The sequence below is a fragment of the Neophocaena asiaeorientalis genome, unplaced genomic scaffold, assembly GCF_003031525.2.
Source record: "Neophocaena asiaeorientalis asiaeorientalis breed wild unplaced genomic scaffold, Neophocaena_asiaeorientalis_V1.1 scaffold30, whole genome shotgun sequence".
Taxonomy (NCBI): domain Eukaryota; kingdom Metazoa; phylum Chordata; class Mammalia; order Artiodactyla; family Phocoenidae; genus Neophocaena; species Neophocaena asiaeorientalis.
Window position 1 is genome coordinate 16,709,089 of NW_020174923.1, and position 22,105 is coordinate 16,731,193.

General features: G+C 45.6%; 1 protein-coding gene across 4 annotated transcripts in view; it reads left to right on the top strand.

The window, feature by feature from the left end:
• The first annotated feature begins 276 nt into the window (after window positions 1-276).
• GOSR2 (golgi SNAP receptor complex member 2) overlaps window positions 277-22,105 on the top strand; it is a 37,185-nt gene continuing 15,356 nt past the window's right edge. Inside the window, exons 1-7 of one of the 4 annotated variants that reach the window (XM_024760852.1) lie at window positions 283-363; window positions 1,411-1,415; window positions 8,776-8,840; window positions 10,454-10,562; window positions 11,564-11,696; window positions 14,154-14,294; window positions 17,401-20,460. In XM_024760852.1, coding sequence (XP_024616620.1) covers window positions 8,801-8,840; window positions 10,454-10,562; window positions 11,564-11,696; window positions 14,154-14,294; window positions 17,401-17,562 — 585 coding nt within the window. In that variant the 5' untranslated portion in view covers window positions 283-363; window positions 1,411-1,415; window positions 8,776-8,800 and the 3' untranslated portion in view covers window positions 17,563-20,460. Of the gene's footprint in view, window positions 364-1,410; window positions 1,416-8,775; window positions 8,841-10,453; window positions 10,563-11,563; window positions 11,697-14,153; window positions 14,295-17,400; window positions 20,461-22,105 lie in introns of those variants that run through there. The other 3 variants (XR_003005414.1, XM_024760850.1, XM_024760851.1) reach the window with 3 other exon arrangements.

A 22,105-nucleotide genomic window follows, 5' to 3' on the forward strand; every position in this document is an offset into this window, starting at 1 on the left:
TGGTCTCCAAACTTGCTCTGAGGACCCCACGTCGGTACCTTGCGACTGCCCTTACCAATGCCTGACTCAATGCTGGAGACGGCCTCCGGCCAAAACCTAGGCTTCCTCGTCCCCCATCTGAGGCAGAACCTCTGACTACACTTAGCCTTCTTCTCCAGGCCCCTTTACTCGTTTCCCTTCTCCTTTCTCGCAGTCACCACCAGTAGGGCGCGCGTCGGGGCAGCCCTAGCCAGCAGGGAAGGGAGGGTCCTGAGACCGGAAGCCGGAAGCCGGAAGTGGGGCTGTGAGTACGTGTTCTGTGGAAGCCAGCGCGGGACCCGGTGGGGCCGGCAACATGGAGCAGTTGTACCAGCAAACGCACAAGTGAGGGACGAGTCGGGCACGGGCTGGGGCAAAGCCAGGCTGGGCGAGGCCTGCCCCCTGGCTGGGGCCTCGGGCGTCCGCCGGTATGGAGGCCGAGTCCTTCCGTCCGGGCGCTTCAGGGGGGAGCAGCTCGGAAGTGCTCAGTCTTTGGCGGGATGCCCAGGTAGCGGAGGCCGGAGGGTCCGACCTGGTGCCCGAGGACATTGGGCCGAATGCCTCCGGGGACCTTGGAGGCCATGACTGCCCGCTGGGTAGACTAGGTGAAGGGGAAGTCGCACTTTGTCCAGCACCTGCCAACTCTGTGGTCCGATTTGGTAGAGCTGGTGCGGACTCAGGGCCCCGGCACAGAGGAGTTTACTAGTTGGAGAGTCAGGACGTGTACGAAAAAAGGTCTAATGTGTGGCACAATGAGGTGGAAGGTAAATGAGCAGTACCAGCAGGATCTCCTTAAGTAATTTAGAAGGATCCATCACTGGGATAAGGTCGTCAGAAAAAGTTTAATTAATAGCTCACAGCTGCTAAATGATGTTAGTCCCTACTCTTTATTGACTCAAAACTTGTTGCTTCTACACTGTGATTTTTTTCTTTTATTCTGATTGTGGTTTATACTAAAGACTGTATTTTTATAATACAAAGAAATTGCTCAGATAGCATTCAGTATTATACGGTACTTGTTATTCATATCTGGTTACAGGTTACCTTTAAGGAAATTGAATTTTGGTTTAGCTTCTCATAACTTAAATTCCTTGGTAGTGTCCTTTATTCATATTGTCCTGCATTTTTGGAACTTGCTGAAATGTGTAATTGAATATGGAAATAAGATCATACCTATCGTATTTGGGGGGATGATTTATCTTTCATTGTGGTCAGACATGCATTAACGTAAAAATTTACCATTTTAAAGTTAACCATTTAATTTTTAATTGTTACCAGTATCATTTAGTTTACCATTTAAAATTATAATCATTTCTTTTTTATATTTTATTTATTTATGTATGTATGTATGGCTGCATTGGGTCCTCGTTGCTGCACACGGGCTTTCTCTAGTTGTGGTGAGTGGGGCTACTCTTCGTTGTGGTGTGCGGGCTTCTCCTTGCGGTGGCTTCTTTTTGTTGCGGAGCCCGGGCTTTAGGTGTGTGGGCTTCAGTAGTTGTGGCACATGGGCTCAGTAGTTGTGGCTCGGGGGCTCTAGAGCACAGGCTCAGTAGTTGTGGCACATGGGCTTAGTTGTTCCGCAGCATGTGGGATCTTCCCCAACCAAGGCTCAAACCCATGTCCCCTGCATTGGCAGGCGGATTCTTAACCGCTGCGCCACCAGCGAAGTCCCTATAATCATTTCTAAGTGTACAGTTCAGTGACATTAAGTACATTCACAGTGTCCATCAACATTATCCATTTCAAGAACTTTTTCATTATCCCAGTCAGAAACTCATGTACCCATTAAGCAGTACCTCCCCATTCTTCCCCAAGCCCCTGGTAACCTGTTCTGCTTTCTGTTTCTGAATTTGCCAATTCTGTATATCTCATATAAGTTGAATAATATAATATTTGGCTTATTTCACTTAGCGTAATGTTTCCAAGGTTCATGTATGTCATAGTGTGTATCAGAACATCGTTCCTTTTTATGGCTGAATAATATTCTTTTGTGGATACACACACGCACACACACACACCACGTTTCGTTATCCATTCATCTATTGATGGACACTTGGGTTGTTTCCACCTTCTGGCTGTTGTCAATAATACTGCTGAGAACATTGGTGTACAAATATCTGTTTGAGTCTCTGTTTTCAATTTTTTTGGAGTGTATGCCTATACCTATCCTATTCTAACAACTTTCAAATATATGCTGTAGTTTTGTGCTGATGAAAACACTTAAAATCACACCTCCAGGGCCTGGGAAAGAAAGAAAATGGGGACCCACCTCTCTAATGAATTCACAACAAAAGCAATACTTTGGAGCATTAGAATAAGAGGAAGATGATCCAGTTATTGTTTCATTTTCTAAGTTTATGTTTCATTAAGTTACTGTTTCATTTTCTACTTTTCTTTCTTTTTACTTTATTGATTAAGTGTTTGATTTGGGTGGGTGAAAATGTAGAGCCTACTTTGTAATAGTATTGAAATGACAGAATTGGTCTTACACTGGGGAGCCCTATTCTCATATAATAATTGTAGGAAGGAACTTTAAAAACTAGATCTGAGAGTCAGTTGGAAAAGGAATGAAACAGGAAATTATGCTCATGTTATTAAGAAAGGGCAGATCTTTTATAATAATAAGGCTCAATGGACTGAGTAGTGCTTTGAAGTTGATCTGTGATGTACAGTCTCATCTGGTTAGTTAATTTGGTTAAAGGATGTTGCTAAGGAGGCCGCGACCCAGTTTATTTTTAAGAATAATTTTGTTCACAGAGTCTCAGACTACCTGTTATCATTGCAGCAGGTAGCTGATCACATAGTAAACTAGGAAACTCAATTCTATGTAAACTTAGAGGAGCAATACTCAACGGTGTCCCAAACAAGATTTGTGGAGTGTAGATGAACTGCTTACCTCTGCAGGCCTCCAGTGATTTACCCTCAAACTCTGGAGACCCTTAGAGTCTATAGCAGAGCTTGCCAACTCTTTCTGTCAAGAGCCAGATAGTAAATATTTCAGGCCTTACAGGCCGTACGGTCTCTGTAGCAGCTGTTCAACTCTGCTATTATAGTGGGCAAGCAGCTGTAAGACAATATGTAAACAAATGGATGTGACTGTATTCCAATAAAACTTTATTTACAAAAACAGACAAAGGGCAAGATCTGGCCAACCACTGCTAGGCCTTCTACTATGCAGTGGTTCATTCATTCATTTATTTAGCACCTGCTTTGTGTCAGGCACCATTCCCAGTGCTAACTGTACAGCCCTGCCCTTAGGGAGTTTACCTTGTTTCATGCTGCAGTATATTCTGATCTGCCTCCTTTCCCCTCAAGGACTGAACCAGGACTGCGGATTCTGGTTCTAGACCTCTTCACCTTGTTTTCCTCATCTGTGAAATGAAGGTTTGGGGCTGATTAAACTGTAAGGCTCCTTTCAGCTCCATAATACTGGTGATTGAGTGTCTTTAACAGGAGAAACACAGAATCCTGTGCGCATCAGCAGTTAACTTTTGCAGTTGCAGAAATTAGTGATTGCAGCTGAACTGACACAACAGTAACTGAAAGTATTAATTTTACTGGAACTTTGAACCCAATTTGTAGTTATCTCTTGCCACGTCCCTGAAAGTACATTGAAATTAGATCAACATTTTAAAGTGTGTATCTTGAAAACGCCTGAACTACCTGAACAATGAATGAAAAGAAAAAAGATGAAAAACAGGTTAAACATTTTGCACTTAAATAATACTGTGTTAGGATGAACTTTATAGAGGAGCTAATAGCCAGGCTTCTATTTTTGAGATCCCAGTGCTTGGAAAGGTGCCCATATTTGTCCAGGATCATTCAGTGCCCTGGACCTTATTATCACTAGAGATTCTGATTCAATAGGTTTGGAGCACAAGAAGCTCTATTTTTAACAAGCTCTCCAGGTGATTTTGATGAACAGCTGGGTTTAAAGACTGCTACCTTATCTCAAAACCAGCTTTTCCTTTTTTTGATTTTCCCTTCTGATGAGAGGCTAAATATAGTAGAGGCAAAGTGGGTGAGTGAAAATGCCCAGATGGTTCCCACTACTTTTAAGCAAAGCTGAGTAAAAACAACAAACTTCTGTATGGTGCTGTATGGGTTACACAGCAGTTCCATATTGCATTTGGATCTACGCTTTAAATAATTACGATTATCAGTACCCCGTTTTACAGTTGAGAACACCGAGGCACCAAGGAATTAAATGACTTGTTCAGTGTCCCTCAGCTACTGCACAGTGGCACTAGAACGTCATCTCAGATCTTTTTACTCCAAAACCCTGTTTCCTGGTCAGGTTGGTCAGAGGCAGCATGGGTGCAAAGTGGGTGTATATGATGGGGGTGGGGTAGTTCCATGGACTTTTAAAAAACAATTCTGTTTTAAAATTCTTCCTAGATCTTCTACAGACTTTTTTTTTTTTTTTTTTTTTTTTAATCAGCAACAGTGACCCTTGCTTATTTGCTACTAAGTCTCTGCTTGGTTATGTTTTCACCCAAGCCCACCACGGACCCCATGCTAGGCAGGGCTAGGACTTCTGATTTCTAGTGTCCACACTCCCAAGTCATGCTTGTGTAGCAGCTGTTCCGTATTGGCTTCAAATGTGTGTCCGAATTCCCAGTTCAGTATAAAACAGATCTGCCACTCGGCACGGCAGTTCCCACCATGCCATTCATGCTTGCTTTGTTGTTTTGCATATTCCTCTCGGGCATGACATGTAGAGATTGTATCGCTTTATTGGCTCTAATGTTTTCAGTTCATTCATAGCAAATAGAGATTGGATGGAAAAAGTCAGTAACGTTTCCCTGCAATTTAAAGTTTATCCATTGTAGCTTAGGAAACAGTAAAAGCCAGCTGAAGAGTGGTTATAGGGTTTTGTGGGTATGGGCATCATCTCTCCTGCTGTCATCGTAGAATTTCGGAATTGAAAGTGACTGGCAGGATCTTCCATTCCAACTCACTTTGGTTGGGAAGATCCTTTATAAACTCAAGGTAGTTCATGTACTCTGTGTTTAAACATGCCGGAGCTCTTTTTTTCCCCCTATTCTTGAAGAGAGAGTTTGTAATTGTTCTCATTTTTCCTGGGGTTGAGCTGAAATCTGTCATCTTGAAATTTGTACCTTTTGGTTCTGGGTCTCCCTTAAGGAGCAGAAACAGAGAACAAGCCCACTCCTCTTTCTGTATGTCATCTCCAGCTACTTGAAGAGCCCCAGCTGCCCCATTTTAGTTTAGTTTTTTCTTTTCTTTTCTCAGAGGGTCATTATCACTAGCTCTTTTGACCATTCCTCTTCATAACTTGACTTCTAAACTCTTTTCCAGCCGTCCTGTTCATCTTCCATTGGGAGAAACCTTTAATTGGTAGGGTTCCTTTAGCAGATGGCTCCCAAAGTTGAATGCCAGTCTGTATTGTGCATTTGACTTTTTTTTTAACCTCAAGTCAAAATGTGTGGGGTTTTTTCTTTAACATCTTTATTGGAGTATAATTGCTTTACAGTGATGTGTTAGTTTCTGCTGTATAACAAAGTGAATCACTTATACATGTACATATGTTCCCATATCTCCTCCCTCTTGCGTCTCCCTCCCTCCCACCCTCCCTATCCCACCCCTCTAGGTGGTCACAAACCTCCGAGCTGATCTCCCTGTGCTATGTGACTGCTTCCCACTAGCTATCTGTTTTACACAAAATGTGTTTTATCCCTGACAAATTCATCTTACTACTTTAGCCTAAATGAAAAATGTTAATATTTGTTTTGTGGTACAATATCCTAAGCACTCACTAGAACACAGAATCATGTGCAAATTTCATAATCAAACGTTGATTTTTAAAAGTTAATTAATTAATTAATTAATTTTTGGCTGTGTTGGGTCTTTGTTTCTGTGCGAGGGCTTTCTCTAGTTGCGGCGTGTGGGGGCCACTCTTCATCGTGGTGCGCGAGCCTCTCACTGTCATGGCCTCTCTTGTTGCAGAGCACAGGCTCCAGACGCGCAGGCTCAGTAGCTGTGGCTCACGGGCCCAGCTGCTCCGAGGCATGTGGGATCCTCCCAGACTAGGGCCCGAACCCGTGTCCCCTGCATTGGCAGGCAGACTCTCAACCACTGCGCCACCAGGGAAGCCCTCAAACGTTGATTTTTAAAAAACACTGAGCAAAACACAGAGCCAAAGGCAGTCCTTTGGTGGAACCTGGAAGTCTTCCCAGGATCCCTTGGGGGATGAGGGATTAGCTGGAGGAAACCATTAGGGCCCATGGGGACCATGGTTTTGCCTGCTATGAGTCCCTCATCTTTAAAGTTTAAAATATTTGTCAATCTAATGGGAGAAATATGATGTCATTGTTTATTATTTTTTAAAATAAATTTATTTATTTTGTTTATTTTTGATGGTGTTGGGTCTTTGTTGCTGCGCGTGGGCTTTTCTCTAGTTGCGCGAGAGCTACTCTTCGTTGTGGTGCACGGGTTTCTCATTGCAGTGGCTTTTCTTGTTGCAGAGTGCGGGCTTCAGTAGTTGTGGCACATGGGCTTAGCTGCTCTGTGGCATGTGGGATCTTCCTGGACCAGGGCTCGAACCCGTGTCCCCCGCATTGACAGGTGGATTCTTAACCACTGCACCACCATGATGTCATTGTTTTTAATTTGCATTTTCCTGATTACTAGAAGAGAGTCTCTTCATATATTTATTGGCCATTTGGGTTTCCTTTTCTGTCAGTTGCCCTTTGCCCATTTTAAAAGCTGCTTTGTTTGACTTTTCCTATTGATTTGTAGCAGTTCCTTATACATTCTGAATACTATTCCCTTGTTCCCTGCTGCAGGTATCTTCCAGTCTCTGCCTGTCTTTTTTTTTGTAAATTGTGCCTTTGGTGTAAAAAGGGTTTTGTTTTAATGTAGCCAGATCTATCAGTCTTTTCTTTTGTGGTTTGTGGGGTTTTGGGGGTAGTTTTGGTTTTTGTCTTGTTTAAGAAATCCTTCTTTAACCTGAAGTCATAATATGCATGTCTATATTTTCTTCGGAAAGTTCTAAAGCCTCACTTTTTACATTTAGGCTTTAAACCATCTTGAGTTTATCTTTGTGTACTATTACATGAGGTGTCTTTTTTCCATGTGGATAACGAGCTGAGCCATCAGCACTTATTGTAGTCCATTCTTTTCCCACTGCCATTAGAAGTTACCTCACTGCCCACATCCAGGCCTTCAGGGAAGTCCTAGTTCTCTTTTCCATCTCAGCATTGCCATCCAGTCCTCTCTGGCTGTTTTCACAGTTGCCCTGATCCAGATGTTGGTTTCTTCAAGCTGCCTTTCTACATCTGCCTCCATATCTCCACATGCCTCCATTCTGAAGCATCCAGACTTGCCTTCCTGAAGTAGCAGGTTCTAGGAGTGATTTCCTGGTGCCTCTCAGGACCATGGGTCTTGCCCAGGAGCGCTCCGAGAGCCGTTAGAGAGCTGCTCTTGCTTCTGGGGCCATGGGTCATGTTTAGAGGCCACAGGGACACCCTGGAAAAGACTAGAGGCAAGTTCAAATGAAATTTGGGCTCCTGGCTCACATTGGTAAATTTGGGGTCACAGTTTGTGGTGGTCACGGTGGAGGATGGTTGCTGACCTTTCCCTCAAGGGTTGGTGATGATGGAAGAGCTCACAGGTCCCTCTCATGTGGCTCTCACGTGGAGAGACCAGAGGCACCAGGAGGCGGTTGTTGGAGTAGGATAAACAGTATCCCCAGGACTGATCACAGAGGACGGCTCGGAAGGGCTCAGCGGGTAGGTGACCTTGCCCAACCCCCGGGGAGCCTCCAAAAGATGCTCTGGGGCCTGATGTCCGGGACCATGCCAGAGGTTCTGGGTGCAGTGTTGGCGTTGCCAAGTGAGATGACAGTCTCCTCATATTGCCAGGGAAAGATATTGACCAAACAGGAGATCCGTATCTTTCAGGGCCTTCCTCTAATGGTTTCCTCCAGCTAATCTCTCATCCCCTTCTTCCCTCTGACCCCAACCCTCAGGCAGGCCAGCCTGCTGGTAACGCACGTGATGTACCTTGCAGGCCTTTTTGCATGTCATTTTCTCCGCATCTTCCTTCACCAGATCACGTCTGTCTTCTTCAAAATGATGTTGAGAACTCCCTTCACCCACAAAGCTTTCCCCAGCTCACTCTTCTGTTCATTGCCTTTGCTTAGCACTGCTGCGCGTAGCTCCTCAGCTTTCTTTTTGTTTACACTTCTATGTGTTAGTGTTCTCTTAAATCTTCTTGGGACTTTACATGTCTATCTGGCCTGTCCTTCCTAATTACACTGTTTCTCAAGGACAAGGATTATATCTCTCTTGCCCTTTGACTCTCCCTAGTACAGACCAGTGCTCAGCACATTGGGTCAAAGAACAGAGAGTGGGATTGGCTGCGTCCAGATCGAGGTTTATCACTTGGTGTGTGACCTTGAACAAGTTACATAACCTTTCTGGGCTTCGGTTGTCTTATTTACAAAATGAGGATGATAATAGTACTTTCCTCATAGGGTTATTGACTTTGCAGAATGTGTCAGATGCAGTAAGCACTCACTAAATGCTGCCTGTCAGTATTATTATTAATATTAATGTTAAAATATTAGAAGCCGTGCCAAAACATGTGACCTGAAGTGCCACATACAAATTTTACAGTTCAGCGATACTGTCAATTTAAATCAGTTAGATGTTGGCATTAGAAAATTTGTCTTTCCTGACCAAAGCGCTGTTGATTACTCCTGTCTCACTCATTTCCTCCCTCTTCCTTTGATAGGCAGGTCCACGAGATCCAGTCTCACATGGGACGCCTGGAGACAGCCGACAAGCAGTCTCTGCACTGTGAGTAATTAACTACGGAGACCAGAGTCCTTTCTCTGATGACACGGTGCTAATGGGCTGGGTTTCCTGACTGCGTTTCTGCCTCAGGGGCTTAATGATTCAGCGTGGAATGAGTTCTGTTGTTAGGGTGGACAGAAAAACCCTATGGCAAAGTCACTGATTTCCCTGATTGTGCCCTTTGGAATCCCACAAGTCTTATCCCCCATTACCCCTCCACTCAACCTGACATGGCCCTATGGGAATGGAAGTCCTTTCCTCCATCTGTCTTAATCTCATTACCTAGTCTGTAGAGGAATGTGGTCCATAAAAATTCAGAGATGTTTAACTGGAATTGGCCATTTCTTCTGAGCCGAGAACTGTGGCTTTTTAGGCGGATTATTCAGAAACGATGAGCAGTATTAATTGGTTTAGTTCCCACACCGTGATTTCCTTTTAGAAGAGTGCTGCTTTCTGTGTTTTCGTTTCTTCTCTGTTGAAAGAAAAGGTCATTTTTCTGAGTCGGTCACACAGGCATTGCTGATCCCCCACCCACTGCAGATGCGGTCCCCTCCTCTCACTCCTGGCTGGCGCCGTGCCCATTTCTCCTGTTTTCTCACGTCCGCTTTCTGCAGCTCCGAAAGCACCTGGTCTCTTGGTCCTGTGCCGCACCTTGTTCTGAGCCGTGCTCGTTAGCTGTGGGCTCCCCTAGGAAGGTGACATTTCTGTCTCTGCTGTCGTTTCTGTTTCGGGCAGGAGGCAGTCTGGACGCCTTCTTCTGCGCAGTTCAGCTGCTTCTGTCCGTTCACTTTGTTTGCCTTCCCAGCAATCTCGTTGGTACATGATTAGAAATGGAAAAGTGGTCATTTTGACTGTTTATCGAAAGGGATAAGGTAAATGACTGTATTTATCATATCGTTACCTCTGTGGATTCTTTCCTGTTGATATTCGGTCTATTCTGGGGACTCCAACATCAGTCTGCCCATTCTTAAGGGAACTCTTCTCTATGTTTTACATACTAAATCTTTCCCTTTGAGCTTTTTTTTTTTTTAACCTCATTATGTTCTGTGGGGAGTTCAGTTGGCAGTCTTTCTACGAGATATTTATAACCCATATCTGAAAATAATCTCAAATGAAAAGAGGCCTCACTTTGCATCAGAAAATATTACATTTTGCTTAAAATATTTATTTGGACAATCTTTAAATGTTCATTTTATTTTCTAAAGGCAGGAAATTTATTTCTACAGATGTATCTTCAGCTTTTTAAAAAATTGGCGTTGTTATGGCATTAACAGCTATATATATATATATTTTTTTGAAACGTTTACAGTCACTTACTATAATTTGAATTTTTTCCCCATCATCATTAGTGTATGCATTTTTCTCCTTTTGAAATACATATTTTTGAGTTCATTTGATATAGAAAAAAGATACATTTGATTTCTTCCAATTTAAGTTCACTGTTATTATTATTCTTCCAGCAGTTATTCTTTGACTCTGTTTGCCTTCCCAGCAATCTCGTTGGTACATGATTAGAAATGGAAAAGGGGTCATTTTGACTGTTTATCGAAAGGGATAAGGTAAATGACTGTATTTATTATTTTTCCAGTAATTATTCTTTTTTCTCTTTTATACAGTAGTAGAAAACGAAATCCAAGCAAGCATAGACCAGGTATTCAGCCATCTAGAGCGTCTGGAGATCTTGTCCAGCAAGGAGCCTCCTAACAAAAGACAGAATGCCAAACTGTGAGTACTCTGACACCCCAGGCCTATCACAGCAGGCCTTTCTCCCAGGGGAGGCCATCACATATTCTGAAAATCCCATTTATACATTGAAATCTGAGACTATGAAAAGATAAAGTCCCATAAAGAGCACAATTCTGTTCGATTGGTGCCCCGTCGGAGTAAAAAGCCTGTGTTGTATAACACGGGGAATAGAGCCAATGTTTATGATAACTGTGAATGGAGTATAACCTTTAAAACTTGTGAATCACCATGTTGTATACCTGTAACTTACATCATATTGTATATCAACTATACTTCAATTTTTTTAAAAAAGGAATAAAGAGCCTGTCAGGTTAGCGGCTCGGAAGCCTCATGTCTCCTCTTCTCGTTGGTGTCATTTAGAAATTTTGCCCCAGCACTGCTTTTCTGACCAGACCCGTGGCCACATGAAACCTCATGCTACCGGGGAGTTTCGGTCTGCTCTTTGGTTCCCACTACATTCTTGGGTGGAAATATCTTGCTCTTAATCACTCCACTCGGTGTATTTATAATGAAATACTGATCTAATGTTTGATACACCCCCATGAAATTAAAATGAAATCACCCTCACCATCTCGACCCCAGCCCCTGCTCCCAAAAGTTTTATGAAACTTCATTGATGCTTTACTCCAAAGATGCCCTTGGGCTTCTTCCAGGAGAGTGATATAACCCCTAGAAGGTCAGGAAGAGGTCGTCAAACCTGCTTCCTGTCACCTGTTCCCTGTCATGCATCCAGAATCAGAGACCAGCAGATATTTAAGTAAAGCTGCTGGAATCTCATGTGCTACCACCCTGTGCTAACCACAAGCTCCTTCTTTACTTTCAACATCATTGATCAAAATCAGATTATTTGTGGGGGATGGATGGCATGGAGTGGTGTAGGGGGAAGTAAGGAAATGTCTTTTTTCCTGAAGACAAAGCCTGGCTACCTCCAATCACTGCTGCTCTGGACTCCTGGAATTTAATCTCTCTGTCAATTCTAGTCGTGTCGACCAGTTAAAGTATGATGTCCAGCACCTGCAGACTGCTCTCCGAAACTTCCAGCATCAGCGATACGCAAAGGAGCAGCAGGAAAGACAGCGAGAAGAGCTTCTGTCCCGCACCTTCACCACTAATGTAAGCCAGGCTCCTGGGTGGGATCTGCGGGAACTCGACAGGTTGTGGGAGCTGCAGCTCAGGGCTCTGAGTGGCGGTCTTTTAGGGGGTGTCTGAAGCAGACTGATCGGACAGGAGGAGAGCAACCGGAAGTGACGGCAGACTTTGTGCGTTGCCACAGAGACTAGACCTAAGCAGGGAGTCTCTTTCTCTGTCACGAAAACCTGAAGAGGAAGCAGTTAAATTGAGGGAACGAGCAGAGGTGAAAATTACCTGGTTTGACTGGTCCGATGCAGAGAGGTGGACATTCACATGGTGGAAATGTTTTCCTGATCAGATCGAGACAGATGATTAGAACTTAGGCTGTTTGCAGTGAGGGCAGCGTTTCAAAGCTGCCTTCAGGCAGTTGCCATTGGGAGGGCGGGTTGTGGTGTGTGCGTGTGGGGGGTGTGTGTGTGGTTCCAGTGTCAGATGCATTAAAATGTTTTTGCCCCTAGTCTGAGCGGCAGTTTGGAGGGATTTGTTAACAGATATTTCATTTTAGCGGGATTGCTTGACTCGAGCCTGTTTGAAAGTGGCCTCTTGGTTTGCACGTTGGATTTCTTAGAACACCCTTGTCCGTGTCCTTTGGTCTCAAGAGGATCATTTCCCACACATGGCTGTAGAACATACTGGCCTTTGTCGTGTCCTGCATAATGTATTCCACCAAATTAGGTGGGTCTTGGTGTGTGGGGGGGAGAGTTGCTTGTTTGTTTTGACAGAGAGTTTCATTTTCTAAAGAGATCTTAGCTTTCTAAGCCTATCATCAGAATTCAGATCAGCTCCCGCTTTGCAGACGTTTAACTCTCTTTGCAGTGTCCACACTTGGAATAATGTCCCCAGGTGCTTCAGAATGTGCCTATGTAGTTTGGTTTCTCTAGCACAAGCAGTCAGGTAACCGTGATTAACACTTCAGAAGTTCAATGAACATGTGTTGGTGGTATAATGGTAAGCAGAGCTGCCTTTCAAAAGAGTAGAGAACTGTACAACACACGAAAAGGTGGTGGCATTGGTTATTCCAGCCTTTTTAGGCCATGGATGATGGCTCAGAATTATTTTGTTTCTTACCAGCCTAGTGTGATGCTGTGCATACACTGGGCCCTTAATAAAAACTGATTGGCCGAATGAACTTCTTCCTGGTCTTTCTACGATTGGGAGGTATAATACATTTTTCTGAGAGATAACAGCCCATCAGCTATACCTTTTCAGATGGGAGGGTAAGAAAGATTTGTATATAAAAGGCATTCAATAGATATTTGTCAGATAAATGAAAAGAAGTCTCTAATTGATTCAAACACTGGAGTCTTGACCCACAGAGCATCAGCTTATGCAGAATGCTTTACGAGAGTAAAGCGTGTGTAAATTAAAAACCATGACTCCTACCTCTGAGAAACTCCCGTGTTAGGGTAGGGGGACGTATACCTGAATGAGAAATGATTGTGAACTTGAGCAGCCAAGAAAAGGTGCTTTAAGCTCTTCGTGATGATGGAAAGTGATAAAAGTGGCACCGCTTGGCAGAAGAGTTTGTAATGGTCAGGAGGTGGGAGAGAAGACAGTGCTGTGGCTGGTCGTGCCCTGCTTCTGTGTCCTTCCCACTTGCCGTGTAAAAGTGGAGCCCTGGGATTGGTCTTGCTTTTCTCCCTACAGGATGGTTAAGAGGGCAGGCTCTGCACCCAGCACTGGGATTCGTGCCCTGCTGGACGTCTTACCAGCTCTGCGTACTCTTGAACAAGTCATTCCACCTCTCTGGGTTTCCGTTTCTTCATCTAAAACAGGGATAATATCATAACTACTGTGTAACGGTAGAGTGAGGATTAAGTGAGCTTAGGGTAAAGAGCATGCAGAGTGGAAAGCACTTGATCAGCATTAGTTTTTTCTCCCTTCGTTTCTTTATAGACTTTTCTTCCCTGCTCAGGTGGATAGACCCATCCTCAACACCGTTAGGCCTTTAATAGAAAACAGTCTCTTCTCTCCTTAGTCAGTCTGTCTAATTGGAGGGATAAGCTGTAGATAAAATAGCCGGAGGACAAAAGCAAACCTTTAACACTGCACTGAGGGAAAGCCAAGTAAAGGAACATTTGGAATAAGCTAGTTAGCAAGGAGTCAGAGAAAGCCTTTAGGAGAAGCCCAGCAAGGTCTTAGAAGAATAGAGTTTTTCCTAAGTTGGGGGAATGATATGGAGGCAGGGATGAACAAGACTTGTGTGGTGGAACCCACTTGCAGAGTGATAAGTCTGAGAATTCCTTTTCCTCTGAGTGAACAGAGGCCACCCCAGATCTTTGCTTTTTCTTCTCTGTTAAGTTCCTCTGATTCTCGCACCATTCCCTCTGGCTGTTTTTCCCGCGTGACCTTGGCCAGGAGGCAGAGCGGTCAGATGTGGTGGGGCCCCTGGAGCTGACCAGCAAGCAGAGTAACCAAGCGCCTGCATTTCTTTCACAGGACTCCGACACCACCATACCAATGGATGAATCACTGCAGTTCAACTCCTCCCTCCAGAAAATTCACCACGGCATGGATGACCTCATTGGAGGCGGGCACAGTATTCTGGAGGGACTGAGGGCCCAGAGACTGACCATGAAGGTGGGGGCCCTCTTGGGGGACAGGGAGAAGGGCTTTTGTTTTGGCTTTATCCAAAAGTGTGGGACCTGCGTTTACCTTTTGATCGCATACCCCTAAATTGTGATACTGTGATAGAGCCTTTGAGTTTGGGTTCCTTTCTGTTGGAATTGAATTATTATGAGTCCAAAAGGAGCCAGATTCCCTTTGCCAGTAGGTGTTTCTTGTGTTTGCAATGAACCATAATGTGGCATCTCTTGGTATCCAGGTCTTTTTCCATTTCCTGAACTTAATGTAAAGTGACTGCTGCTATGAGAGGAAGCAGTAATGGGAAATTCTGTTACAGAATCCGCTCTCGCAAGAAGGAAGACGCAGCTGTACTTGGCCTCTCGCTCTCTTTCGGTTTTCCTGTGTGGCGCCCCCAACCCACCCCGCGCCCACCGGTGGACGGCCTTATAGCCGAGACCTCTGTACTGCAGCAACTGAAGGGGGTCTTAGGGCTGCCTTGGTTGACTAGCAGTGGGTGCCTTCTAGAGCACAGGCTGGTGATCCCCAGTGACTCTTCACTCTCTCTTTAGCAACAGGTATTCCTAGAAGCCCTGCCCCATTGGCTGAGACTCAAAACCCCTGGGAGTGGTTTACAGAAACATTACACAGCCTCTGATGTCAGTTGTGATGTTTCAGCCTCAGCCCTTTTCCTGTGTCAACCCTGATGGATAATGGGGTGTGGGCTGTGTCTGTTATCAGGGTGTGGTCCCCAGTGGACGAAGCCCTCCCAGCCACTGAGCTGTGAGAAGCAGTCACTCGGAAGCGTGAGCTTTATCTTAGTTTTTGTTGGACTGTGTTGAGCCTGTCAGCTCCATGGGACTTCTGTACATTTCTGAGCAGCGCCTGCCACCTTTACCCAGGAGAAGGTCAGGCGAGCTGCGAGTAACACTTATCTCTTGCTGATGGCCGCAGCGCTTCAAATGGTTTGGAAGCGTGGTCTCTGACAGCTCCATGGGTGCCCCCCTTTCAGAACAGCCACCTGCAGTAATCTAAACTGATACATGATGGTTAATCCTCCCTTTCTTTAGAAAACTGCTGGCCTCCTTCCCATATCTCAGAAAAACAGTAAAACCCTTTTAGGACGAGGCTCACCATGTCACACTCAAGTTGACCCGCTGCGGGTCAGAGCTTATTGTTAAAGCACATGTCAGCTTCTTCCCGAAGTCGTGTCACTGAGGAGTCCAAGCAACTTCTGCCCCAACACTGCCCCCAGAGGTGAAGCGCCGGGAAGTCTGGTGGGCAGTCAAGGGCTGGAATGAGAGGTTTCTAATTCCGTTTCCTCTGCACGCCTACTATACCTGTCTTTTGCCTCTTGGTTCCCTCCACCTGCCTCCTACCCCACTTCTGTCAGGGAAGTTTCTGCCCAAACCATTTAAAAGGAACATAGGAGGGAGCATGAAGGAACCGGGCCTTGATTTGGGGTGGAAAATGAATAACATTTTTGAAATTAATGTTAATTTTCAAGTGATTTTCGAAGCTTGGTACTTGAACTTCACAGAGTGATGAAATAATCTGCTCTTTCAGAGCTAAGCGGAGTCTTTAGTGACAGTCTAGTTTATACCACCATTGTTATGGGAAAAACATGTCTCTGGTCTCTGGCAGAGATAAAGTTTGACCTGAGAGATCTCTCTCCGTGAGGCTTGTATATCATTGTCTGGGCAGAGCGTGGGTCTTGAACTCCTGTCCGTGATGCCTTGTGTTCTCACCTCTCTTGCATCTTCTCTCAGTTGCTCGTTACTGTGTTCACTTAGAAAATGGTTGCAGGACACTAGGTTAGATGCCGTCCTACAGATGCAGTTGGTGATGTGTGTAAGTTAAGTTGGGGTCTGCCCAGCTTTCATTTATATTTGTTACTTCATACGAAATTGAATGTGCTTAAAAATGAAAATTAGAAAGCAGAGAGGAAGGGTGGCCTGGGTGGTTTGGGCTGTTGGTTTAGGAATAAAATACCCTTTTGTTTTGGGTGGTGGGTGGTGACATTCATATAAGGAGTTGTAGGTCCTTGGGTTGGTGTCTGCCAGTTGTGATTCTGTGGTTCCATCTTGCCCCCTTCAAACTCTCTTATAATGTGGACACAGACCCATATGTTGTACTCAGCAGAATCCCTGCGGTTTCTACTCTACAGAGTACACAGGCTGAGAGCAAGCATTTTAGAGCCAGGGAGCAGAGAGAAGTTTTTTGATGTTGCCTTTTTTTCAATATAAAATATTCTAATTTAAGACTTTTTTTTATGGAGGTATAATGTGCATACGGTGAGGTATACAGATCTTATTTGTACAGATCATTGAATTTTGACAAATACACACATCCGTCTTTGTAACTCACACTGCTGTCAAGGCAGAGACCGTTTTCATCACCCCTGAAAGATCCCTTGTGCCCTTTCCCAGTCAGTCTACCCCTGCTCCCTCCGCCTGCCCCAGGCAGCCACTGTTCTGATTGATTTCACCATTTATTAGTTTTGACTGTTATTGAACTTAATGTAAATGTATTCACATGACGATTTTGTGTGTGACTTCTTCCTCTCAGGAACGTTTTCCAGGCTCATTCATATTGCTACATGGTGCAGTCAGGCCCTTTTTATTGCCCAGCAGTATCCCGTTGTGCACAGAACACACACTGTTAATCCATCCTCTGGTTGATACACACCTGGATTGTTTCCAGTTTGGGGGCATTCTTCTGTTTTCTTCTAGAAGCTTTATTATAGTTTTAGCGTTTTTGTTTAATTCTATGAACGAATTCATTTTTATGTATAATATGAATCAAAGGTCTTTTTTAACACATATGTATTATGTACAGACATATATGTACGTGTATATGATACATACATGTGATACTCATTATACACCATTTGTTCCAGCACATTTGTGGAAGACTTTCCTTTCCCCCTTGCTTTGCTCTACAACCTTGACCAAAAGTCATTTGGCCGTAGGAGCGTGATCTGTTTCTGGTGGCTGCTGCTTCTTGTATGCTTTAGGCATGACCAAGAGACTGTCTGTTGGTAAAGCCCCATCTCATGATGACATTCACCCATCCTTGGTAGAAGGAGTTGATCTTTGTTTCTTCCTCTTCTTGTCTGTCCCAGGGGACCCAGAAGAAGCTCCTCGACATTGCCAATATGCTCGGCTTGTCCAACACAGTGATGCGGCTCATCGAGAAGCGAGCTTTCCAGGACAAGTACTTCATGATCGGTGGGATGCTGCTCACCTGTGTGGTCATGTTCCTTGTGGTGCAGTACCTGACCTGAGCCAGCCAGGCCCTGTGGCTGAACAACGGTCCCACGGCGTGAGAGTGTGTGTGAGTGTGAGTGTGCAAAGAGAGGGAGGCCCGGAGGCTGCCTTCTGAAATGTGTGCCCATCTTAACTGTGAAGACCACTCTGAAGCGATTGTGACCTGCAACCTGGTGGGAGTTTCAAACCTCTGTTTTTTGTGACGTCTTGGAGGGGAAACTCCTGCTACCAAGATGTGGTGCTTAGGAAATGAACGAAGTGTCTGTTCTCTCTCATGCTCACTGTCACTCTCACTGGGGGAGGAAGTGATGCAAGGGTAAGGGAGGACCAGGGAGAGGGGAGGAAGAGAATGGCCTTGGTGGTTTTTGTCCTCATAGCTGATGTGCACCCAGGAAGGCTTTCACGGTGAGCTTGCAGACAGGACTGTCCACTCTTTGCCATCCACTGGCCTTTCTGGCTCCTAGTAGATAGTCTAGAGCAGAAGCAAAGAGAGGAGGGGAATGAGGCCTTCTTTTCCTGCACCCACTACAGTAGGTGGGTTCATATGCCCTTGCTACTAGCCACCTTCCCCCACACCCCTCCAAAAAATAATGACATGCCAGTGACTGACTGCTAATACTCGTCGTCCTTCCCCGGGAGCAGCTACTAGAGGAAACAGAGGCACTGGCGCTGCTGCTGATAGCAAGATTTTCCACATCACGGATGTTGGGTGTTTCTCCTTTCTAAAGTAAGGCCACTGTTAACTCCCTGGGAACGGTCAGTCTTGAAACTGAAGACCCTAGTCACCGATATTTTTCCCAGTAGTTAATGGTTGGCTTTTAAGACTGCAGCCTGGCGCCCGTGCCCAGGCTTTGGTGGGCGTTTGCCCCTTATCAGGTAGCTGTGAGCAGAGGTTAGTGATTTGTCTTTTACAGTCTCATCTCTAGTTTTAGTGTCTAATTAATAATTGGCTCTCTTCCCTTCCTTGAGATATATTAGCAACTGCCAGCCAAGCCTCCGTTCTGCCCAGCCAGTGTGGGCACATGCCACCCTGGAGACGTCTCTGGTGTGTATGTCCTTGTAAGACTGTTTTCAGGGACCAGGACCTTTCTCCTTCTCGGACCAACCCTAGATTAAGGCTGTACCGGTACCCGGCGTATTGTAGGATTTATTGTAAAGCCAGCCTGTTCAAGGAGACTAATCACTGAAAGTACCAGAAAGACCTGGTTAGCCTATTTTTTCATCTGTCACAGGCCCTACCAGCCCTAGGCTCAGTATGGCAAGACATAAATAACACTCACAGTTTCCCAGAGGAACTGTAAACCTGGTCAGTATTAACCCCACCTTTGACTGTCTTGCCCTACCTACTTCCCGTCTTTGTTTCTTGTCATTTGGACTATCTTCTGTCATCTTTCTCTTTTCTGTGTGTTTTCTCTTCCACCTTCCTTCTTTACCACCCCCCCGCCCAACCTGTTTCTGTAGCAGTATTGATCTTTGTAGGCACATCTGTGGCGTAGATCCCTTTTGGGGGAATGATTCTTAATTGTCACAGGTTTTGTTTTTTTTGGTTTTTTTTGCTGTACGCGGGCCTCTCACTGTTGTGGCCTCTCCCGCTGCGGAGCACAGGCTCCGGACGCGCAGGCTTAGTGGCCATGGCTCACGGGCCCAGCCGCTCCGTGGCATGTGGGATCCTCCCGGACCCGGGCACGGACCCGCGTCCCCTGCATCGGCAGGCGGACTCTCAACCACTGCGCCACCAGGGAAGCCCTGTCACAGATTTTTAACATGAGTTTCCTGGGTACTGATTTCACACTTTTGGTAGGATCTCTGTTGCTCTTACTTGTCTGGGCTAAACAGGGGCCCTGGGTTTCCAAGGAAAGGGGAATCTTTGATCCCTTCATAAAAGGATTGAAGGCTCTGCCAGAGTGAAAACGTTGGCCTGGTGGATGGACAGAGGGGTGGAAGCATCTTCAGACCTAGCTCTGACTTTGGGGAGGCCCAGTTGGAAATTTCCATCATACCCAGCACCCCTGCCATCCCAGGGACCCAGCACAGGTCTCTTAGCAGTGCATGAAATGGGTTTTTAAACTGCACAGACTTGGCTCTGAGCCTGGGCACCTGAGGATCCTGCCAGACAGTGCACTTTGGAAGAAGATGTACAAGGAGCAGCTAAGCCATTTGGACTTGAACTCTGGGGAGGCAGAAACTCCCCCCACCCTCTGCCCTCTGTTGGTTGATGTGACACCTATTTGTAATGTACACCAGTCTGTTTCCACACTTGCCTTTCTAGTGATTGTTGTCCTCGACGAACCAGAAGTAAGGCCTTCCTTCGTGCTGCACCTTCAGAGCCATTCTCCCTACTTTGTAATAAAAATAGAGGGGGCGATTCGTGGGTCTTCACCACCTGGAGCTAAGGAACAGCAGCCACAGTATGTCTGGAGACCCTGGGGCACCTCGTGTCATCGTGTGCTTGCCCTTCCCTGTCACACGTTGGCTTTCAATGCTCTGTGAGCAACACACTTTGTCTCCACAGTCCTCAGAGTATAGGGCAGGGTCTCCAGGCCAGGGAAGGAGCACCCTCTAGTGGAGTTGGGGTGAATTCTCAGGTGCAAGAATCTCCAGGAGCTGCCTCTGAGACCTTGTACAGGATTTTGGTGTACCTATTGTGGTTTAGGACAGGTGGGTTGTCAAGGAACTTGGAGAATCTTCATTCCGTGGATGTGTACTCCAGGTGTGATAACCTTAAGAAAAGCTGAACTCCTCGACCAAGTAAGTAGGAGAGTCTTCGTTTTATAGAAAGCTTCGCTGCTGAGATTTTTCCTGTCCTTTGCCCTGATGAGTTTAAATGGGTTTGATTTGCAAATTTGGCTTTACACTCATTGTTTCTGAAACACATCAGTTGAATAAAGTTGCTGTTTATTTTATTTAGAAAATTACATTTTGTAAAGGAATTTGACATTCATCGTCATAACCAATGACCCTTTTTTTCTCTCAGGCCAGAGATTCTGAAACACTGTTCCGAGACGAGGGGTGGGTTGGCTGCCTCAGCAGTAGCTGGGAAACTTTTTTAAAATTATGGATTCCTCCGGCCTACCCCAGACCTTCTGCATTAGAATACTTTTTAAGTCTCTAAGGTAATTCTGATGTGTGTCTTTTATTTATTTTCCACATCTATTTAGGTATTTTATATTTGGCTGCGTTGGGTCTTCGTTGCTGCGTGCGGGCTTTCTCTAGTTGCGGCGAGCGAGGGCTACTCTTTGTTGTGGTGCACGGGCTTCTCGTTGCGGAGCACGGGCTCTAGGTGCGCGGGCTTCAGTAGTTGCGGCACGAGGGTTCTATAGTTGTTGCTTGCGGGCTCTAGAGCACAGGCTTAGTAGTTGTAGCACACGGGCTTAGTTGCTCTGCAGCATGTGGGATCTTCCTGGACCAGGGCTCGAACCCTTGTCCCCTGCATTGGCAGGCAGATTCTTAACCACTGCGCCACCAGGGAAGCGGTAGACAGAGGCTTTTGTTTTTTTGCTTTTTTGTTTCTGTTTTTTGATTTTTTTTGCGGTACGCGGGCCTCTCACTATTGTGGCCTCTCCCGTTGTGGAGCACAGGCTCCGGACGTGCAGGCTCAGCGGCCATGGCTCACGGGCCCAGCCGCTCCGCGGCGTGTGGGATCTGCCCAGACCGGGGCACGAACCCGTGTCCCCTGCATCGGCAGGCAGACTCCCAACCACTGCGCCACCAAGGAAGCCCCAGAGGCTTTTGTTTTAATCAAAGACTATAGCATTTGAAAACATGTGAACTAAGCATATATGAGTGAAGAGCAAAACTTATCAAGTCCAAAATAAAGTCTTAATTTGTTTATAACTTATTCCAGGAAAGATTTGAGGAGACTTAGAGGAACTAACTAAGACAGTGAAATATAAAGAAGTGAGAACCAAGAACAAGTCAGTAGAATGTCAGTGCCAAGAAAAAGACACATGCAAGTCATGAAGCCCCACACAAAAACACTCTGGGGAATCCCTGATTAGGCCTGGAGCCAAAGCAAAGAGAGAAGCATGATCTGTTACTGTCTGTTGAAGGGTAGGATGTCATATTTGCTCAGAGGAGAGGCCAGACCTTGACTACTGCTAGCTTGCCTGTGGCCCTTACTGGAAGTGTCAGGCATGGTTAGTTTCCCGGGTCTTCCCTCTAATCGTCACAAACCCTCTGAGTTAGGCTATGTGTCATTTCCTTTGTGCAGATGAAGGGATGGAGCTTTAGTGACTTTTCTCAAGGCCCCACAGGGAGTCCTGGAGGAACCAAGCCCTCCTCTGTCCGGCTTCATAGCCCAGGCTGATAAACACTGCAGCCGTGCTCGGGGCGAGATGCAGGAGACCAAGGCAGCTTTCTGGGATTGGGTAAAGGGCAGTAACGCATTTGGTGCACCTTACATGGCAGGTTCTCTGCTCTGAAGTATTTTCCTTATTTGAAGGGGGAGAGAGAATTTGAGGAGGAGCTTCTGGAGTGGAGAATGGAAGGTGTACTCAGATCTTGCCACTAGGGGGCGACATAACCCTTTCTGGCTGGTCTGCCCAGAACTCGGCTCTGCCT